Genomic DNA, 7,021 nt, shown 5'->3' on the forward strand with positions numbered 1-7,021 from the left:
TCGGTATCGGGGGTATTTGCGGGAGTACAAGTACTCCCGCAAATACTTGGAATCGGTCCCGATACCAATACTAGTATTGGTATCGGGACAACCCTAGTCCCCACTGTTCCCCCCCCTGAACTCCTGTTCTCTACTGTACCACCCTGAGTGCCTGCCCCCCCTCCCCACACACCTGTTCCCCACTGTCCCCCTCCCCACATACACACCTGTTCCCCACTATAAACCCTCCATCCCCACACACAAGCTTTTTCCCCACTGTACCTCCTACATACCTGTTCTTCACTGTGCCCCTCCCCCTCTCTGTACTACCTACTGCTCCACTGCTGAAGATCTATGTGTGACATGCTGCCTGTTCTTCTCCCATTACCTGGGAGGAGGTGGCCTCAGCTGAAGAAGAGCAGCACTGCTGCCTGTCTACACGCAATAGATCTGACAGTCTGGGAGAAGGTGGAGTATGATGATATCATGGCAAGCTGGACTTCCATGCAGGGCATCGGTTACACCCGCCTTGCGGTTCCCTTCCTCATGCCGCACATCCGGCTGCTGGCTTCTCTTCATCCCAGGTCTCTCCTCTAATGCTGCACTGCAGGCTGGGGATGGAGTGAAGACCCAGCAAAAGGGCGTTCTGATCCTACAGGGAGCCCAAGCAGCAGCTGCCCCTGGTTTTAATCACATGTAACTGTCAACGGGGAAGTCTGCTGACAGATGAATGAGTCATCAGTTGTTAAAGACGCGGCGGGCCCTGCTCCTTAACAACCGGTGATTGCTGCATTCTTTTGTGTACACGTTCGTTGTCAGCATGATTCTCCCACTGAAAGAACCGAGCCAGTAGGTATCGGTTTTATGTATTGGTGCATTTGCATGAGTACCAATACTTGTGCAATTGCTTAGTATCAGCACTGATACCGGTATTGGTGCACCCCTACTATCTATAAAACACAGACCTGACTGGAGAGGTGAGGAGGATTCTGGGAGGTCACATGACATCACTCTTATCTCTATTAATAAAACACAGACCTGACCGGAGAGGTGAGGATTCTGGGAGGTCACATGACATCACTCTTATCTCTATTAATAAAACAGACCTGACCGGAGAGGTGAGGAGGATTCTGGGAGGTCACATGACATCACTCTTATCTCTATTAATAAAACAGACCTGACCGGAGAGGTGAGGAGGATTCTGGGATTCTAACATGATATTCCTATTGGTTCCTCAATACAGAGATTTCCTCCTGTGAAGTCAGGCGATCATATGACCATCACAGCGCCTCCATGTGACTCCCTAAAACCTGAGAGACACAACATGGAGAAGATTCTAGAAGTCACCAAGAAGATGATGGAGCTGCTGACAGGAGAGGTGAGCGGTGCCGGGAATTCTGGGACATTATCCAGTAACAGACAAGGGATGTGTCTGGATGGTGACTGTATCATTGTGTGTGTCAGGTTCCTATAAGGTGTCAGGATGTCACTGTCTATTTCTCCATGGAGGAGTGGGAGTATTTAGAAGGACACAAGGATCTCTACAAGGACGGCATGATGGACAATCAGCCGCCCCTCACATCACCGGGTAAGAGGAGACTTTATTGTAAAGGAGAGAGCAGTACTGAGGCTCCACCTAGATCCCCCCATCATCTGATAAACACATAGAAACAATGTATTCAGTCAGTGTGTGTGTTTCCTACAGATGGATCCAGTAATGGGAACCCACCAGAGAGATGTCCCCGTCCTCTGTATCCCCGGGATTCCACACAGGAAGGTCACACCATCCCCCACCATCATCAGGTAGGTGGAGTTGAGGGTCGGGAACATAAAGTAATTGAACACTCTGACATGTGGAGATGATGTGTGGATTCTACAAGATGATCTTTTCTATGTGATCTCACATCATAAATACTTCTATGTTACAGATGATATTTTCTGCCATTCTGTTGGTTTAGGGTGAAGATCTGATGGACATGAAAGTTGACAGTGAAGTAAAAGAGACGTATGTGAGGGATGATCAGCAATATATGAAGGAGGCTGGAATGACGAGTAAATTCAAAGAGGAGGACAGTCCTACAGAGATCAGCACAGGTGAGCCAGAATATATTCTTCTGTTATCTCTGCTATGTTACTGCACACTGATTGGTCCAGAGTAGGGACGGAGATGAGTTGATATCGGCCAATAATAGGTTTATAATAGTTACTGATACCTGTCCTGCACATGAGATAATTTTCTCTCTCATATAAACCCCCTTCTCTATAGTGAGCTAAAGGTTCTACAAATCTGAGCTTTGAAGGTTGTGTGAAGAGCATGCACCTCTCAGTTCCCATTGGTTTCTGGTCTTTTGGTGGAAGAGGGGACGTCACAGCTGATTGGGACCTCTACAGAGAACATCTGCCCACTAAAACCTACCTGATCCAGATGGAATCTTGATTTATGTGAACAAACCATCTTGTATGTATTGATCATGTTTTTATATTTTTCCAGGACACGCCATCAAGAAACTCTCGAAGGATCGTCTCACTTTATCTCCAGGGTGTAAAATGGAAGATGAGGACATCACAAGACATTGTGCAGGAGAAAGGCCAATGAGCTCAGTTATGGATGGAGGACTTCACAGTGTGGAGAGACCATCAAATCTCTCTGACTCTGAGCAACCTCGTACTGTGGGGGATGGTGGTGGAATTCAGGGGGAGGAGACATTTTCCTGCCCTGAATGTGGGGAAAGTTTTAGTTCTGAATTAATTCTTACTGCACATCAGAGATCTCACCCAGGTGAGGAGCTTCATTCCTGTTCTGAGTGCGGGAAATGTTTTCTTCATAAATCAGAACTCGTCATACATTGCAGAGCTCATACGAGAGAGAAAGCAAATTCCTGCTCTGAGTGCGGGAAATGTTTTCCACGGAAACAACGCCTTGTTGATCATCAGAGATGTCACACGGGGGAGAAGCCTTATTGTTGCCCTGAATGTGGGAAATGTTTTATACAGAAATCTAATCTTGTCAGACATCAGAGAACTCACACAGGTCAAAAGCCATATCCCTGCCCTGAGTGTGGAAGATGTTTTTCAAATAAAGCACACCTTGTTAGCCATCATAGATTGCACACAGGGGACAAGCCATATTGCTGCCCCGAGTGCGGGATTTTTTTTTCACAGAGATCAAACCTTGTTTCACATCTGGTATTGCACACGGGGGCGAAGCCAAATTCATGCCCTGAGTGCGGGAAAAGTTTTGCAAGGAAATCAGACCTTGTTAAACATCAGAGATCTCACACAGGTGAGAAGCCATATTCTTGCCCTGAGTGCGGGAAATGTTTTATACAGAACTCAAATCTTGTTAGACATCAGAGATCTCACACGGGGCAGAAGCCATATACCTGCCCTGAGTGTGGGAAATGTTTTATACAGAACTCAAATCTTGTTAGACATCAGAGATCTCACACGGGGCAGAAGCCATATACCTGCCCTGAGTGTGGGAAATGTTTTACACGGAAATTTAAACTTGTTATACATCAAAACTCCCATAGAGGTGTCTAGGGATGAGCCGAACCTGGATTCAGTATAGGGGAGGTTCACTAAACTTGCTCCTAAACTCTCAATGTTAATCTGAACACTGTTATTTTATTAATGTTTAAAGTGACATATTAAAAATGCACAATTTCTTTAAATTATTGGTTTGGAAGGTGCCTTAAACCTGCCTGTGAAGTGGTACACATACAGGGCCAGATTCACGATGGATTAACGACGGCGTATCTCCACGTACGCCGTCGTAAGTCCGAATCCGAGCCGTCGTATCTATGCGTCTGATTCATAGAATCAGTTACGCATAGATTTGGACAAGATACGAGCGGCGTAAGTCTCCTATGCTGTCGTATCTTAGGGTGCATATTTACGCTGTCCGCTAGGTGGCGCTTCCGTTGATTTCCTCGTCGAATATGTAAATTAGGTAGATACGCCGATTCACGAACGTACTTGCGCCCGCTACGCCGTTTACGTTAGGCTTACGTCCGGCGTAAAGTTACCCCTGCTATATGAGGCGCAGCCAATGCAAAGTGGACGTCGGCACAAGCGTATCTTCTTACGTCATTTATGTAAGTCGTACGTGAATGGGGCTGTGCGTAGGCATTCACGTCGCAGGCATTGAGCCGGCGTAACTTAGGGAAAAAATTTGACGTGATACCGTTCTTTAAGCACGTCATTTACGTGGGGTCACGATTGATTTACATACAACACACCCACCTCTTCCACATTTGAATTAGGCGGGGCTTACGCCTGCCAATTTACACTACGCCGCCGCAACTTACGGAGCAAGTGCTTTGTGAATACCACACTTGCCCGTCTAAGTTGCGGAGGCGTAGCGTAAATAGGATACGCTACGCCGGAAGAAAGATACGCGCTCCTACGTGAATCTAGCCCACAGTGTATAAAAGATTTTAGAACCCTGCTAAATTAAAAATAATTCTAGAAATCAGTCCATCAGATATAGAAGTAAAACGTTCCTATAAAAGGTACACCAGTGATTCTAACTATGAGCCTTGATGATCCCTGATGAAAGAAAGCGCCAACAGTCACCCTTATGTGAAGAGTCCGCCACCAAATAGTGAGATTTGCTACTTACCAGCTCCAGATGCTCAAACAGCGCGTTTGGCTTATACCCAGCCTGGGTCTTTCTCCCAACGGAATCTTTCTTCTATTCGCGGGGCACCACTCGCTCACATGGATGGATGGTTTGTATACCAAAAACAACAAAGGGGTAGATTCACGAAGAATTATGACGGGCGTATCAGTAGATACGCCGTCGTAAGTCCGAATCCCCGCCATCGTATATTTAAGCGTATTCTCAAACTGATATACGCTTAAATATTGCTAAGATACGACCGGCGTAAGTCTCCTACGCTGTCCTATCTTAACTGCATATTTACGCTGGCCGCTAGGGGCGTGTACGCTGATTTACGCCTAGAGGGCCAGATTCACAAAGAGATACAATGGTGTATCTACAGATACACCATCGTATCTCTGACGTAAACTGGTCCTATCTATGCGCCTGATTCATAGAATCAGATACGCATAGATAGGGCTAGATCCGACAGTGTTACAATGTGTTACACTGTCGGATCTTTTTTTCAATTTAAAAATGGCGCCGGGGGCGTTCCCGCTGATTTACGATAAATAATATGTAAATCAGCGAGATACGCAAATTCACGAACGTACGCGGACCCATCGCAGTGTTCTTACGTCGTTTCCGTAGCGGTTTTCCGTCGTATACTTACCCTTTCTTTTATCAGGCGCAGCCAATGTTAAGTATAGCCGACGTTCCCGCGTCGAATTAAAAATTTTTAACGTCGTTTGCGTAAGTCGTTCTCGAATACGGACGGACGTCGTTTACGTAAGCGTCGCAACCACTGACGTCCTAGCGACGTCAGTGGGAGCAATGCACGCCGGGAAATTTCGCGGACGGCGCCTGTGCATTTAAATCGGCGCGGGAACGCGCCTGATTTAAATATGACACTCCCCTAGCCGCGGAATTTGAATTCCGCTGGGGGATTTAGGATCCGCCGTCGCAAGTTTGGAGGTAAGTGGTTTGTGAATTAGCCACTTGCCTCCTAAACTTGCGGGAGCGGATCTTAATTCACGTAGATCGAGCGGATCTATAGATCCGCTGAGCTACGTGAATCTGGCCCAGAATATGTAAATCAGCTAGATACACCTATTCACGAACGTGCAGTCACAGTAAAGATACGCTGTCTACGTAAGGGGTTTTCAGGCGTAAAGATAAACCACTAAAAACATGGCGCAGCCAATGTTAAGTATGGACGTTGGAACCGCGTCAAATGTTTCAAATTTTACGTCGTTTGCGTAACTCGTCTGTGAATGGGGCTGGCCGTAATTTACGTTCACGTCGAAAGCATGACGATTTGCCGATGTCATTTGGAGCATGCGCACTGAGATACGTCCACGGACGGCGCATGCGCCGTTCGATCGAAACGTCATTTACGTGGGGTCACAGTTAATATACATAAAACACGCCCACAGCTTCAACATTTGACTTAGGCGGGCTTAAGTTGATTAGAAGTAAAGTAATGCACTTACAAAGTTTGATAAAAGCCTTAAGTCTGGTGTGTCGGCCAGCGCACAACCAAAACAGACCCATCCTTCTGTAAAACGAGGGTATAGGTGATGTCAGTGTGTCACTCCACCCTATGCATTTAGTCAGAGATGACGTCCGGGGTAATGCGTAGGTCGGAGCGACACGCTGACGTCTCCTATCTCCTCGTGTCTCAGAAGGACGGCTCTGTTTTGGTTGTCCGCTTTAAAAAGGTATGGCGGGATGACTATGGCACCGCTCTACAGATTGATTCCATAAATACCCTCGAATTGGCCACCTATGAGGCTGCAACCACTCTGGTGGAGTACACAGTCACTACTGAAGGAGGCTCACAACTCTTCGCTTTATATGCTCTCTGAAAGAGTTTCACAATCCAGCCTGCTAGAGTGCACGCAGTAGCTCCCTTCTCCCGATGTTTCCCAGCTGGAGCGATAAAAGGCTTTTTAAATGATCTGAAAGGAGCAGTTGAGGACAGATACTATTAACATTTTCTGGAAACATCCAATTCATGTGACCTTCTGGAAAGTTAGTCACTGGAGGCGCAGTAGGATCAAAGTCTCACCCAGCTGAGAAAACCGCAAACTTGTCACAGATGTTCGTATTGATGTTAAGGTGCACCCACCTCTCTCTGTATATGTGGCAAAGGTCATCCCCTCTTTAGTGCTCTCTTAATATTCTTCTGTGTCTACTCCTACTGCAGGCCCCTTCTGGTACTGTCTACCTCTAGCAGGGCAGCCATCAGAAATTTTGGGGCCTTTTACACCACTTTAGGCCGGCCTCCCGGGCCTGACTGCCAACATTCCCTAGGGCCTACCCACTGGCCGTACCACCAAATCTGCTTTGGTGGTACCAAGTCCCCCTCCTCGTTCTCATGTCCTCTTCCTCCTTCAGTCCCATCTCCCCATATCAGAACCGACTCCATCCTGAACT

General features: G+C 46.9%; 1 protein-coding gene across 1 annotated transcript; it reads left to right on the forward strand.

Annotated features, from left to right (window-relative positions):
• The first annotated feature begins 333 nt into the window (after nt 1–333).
• Nucleotides 334–6,450, forward strand: LOC120935496 (zinc finger protein 10-like). The gene is made up of 4 exons (XM_040347546.1): nt 334–468; nt 1,938–2,073; nt 2,471–3,321; nt 6,268–6,450. The coding sequence occupies exons 1-4, from the start codon at nt 334–336 to the stop codon at nt 6,448–6,450; spliced, it is 1,305 nt and encodes a 434-aa protein (XP_040203480.1).
• The last annotated feature ends 571 nt before the right edge of the window (nt 6,451–7,021 follow it).

The sequence above is a fragment of the Rana temporaria genome, chromosome 4, assembly GCF_905171775.1.
Source record: "Rana temporaria chromosome 4, aRanTem1.1, whole genome shotgun sequence".
In the NCBI taxonomy this organism is placed as follows: domain Eukaryota; kingdom Metazoa; phylum Chordata; class Amphibia; order Anura; family Ranidae; genus Rana; species Rana temporaria.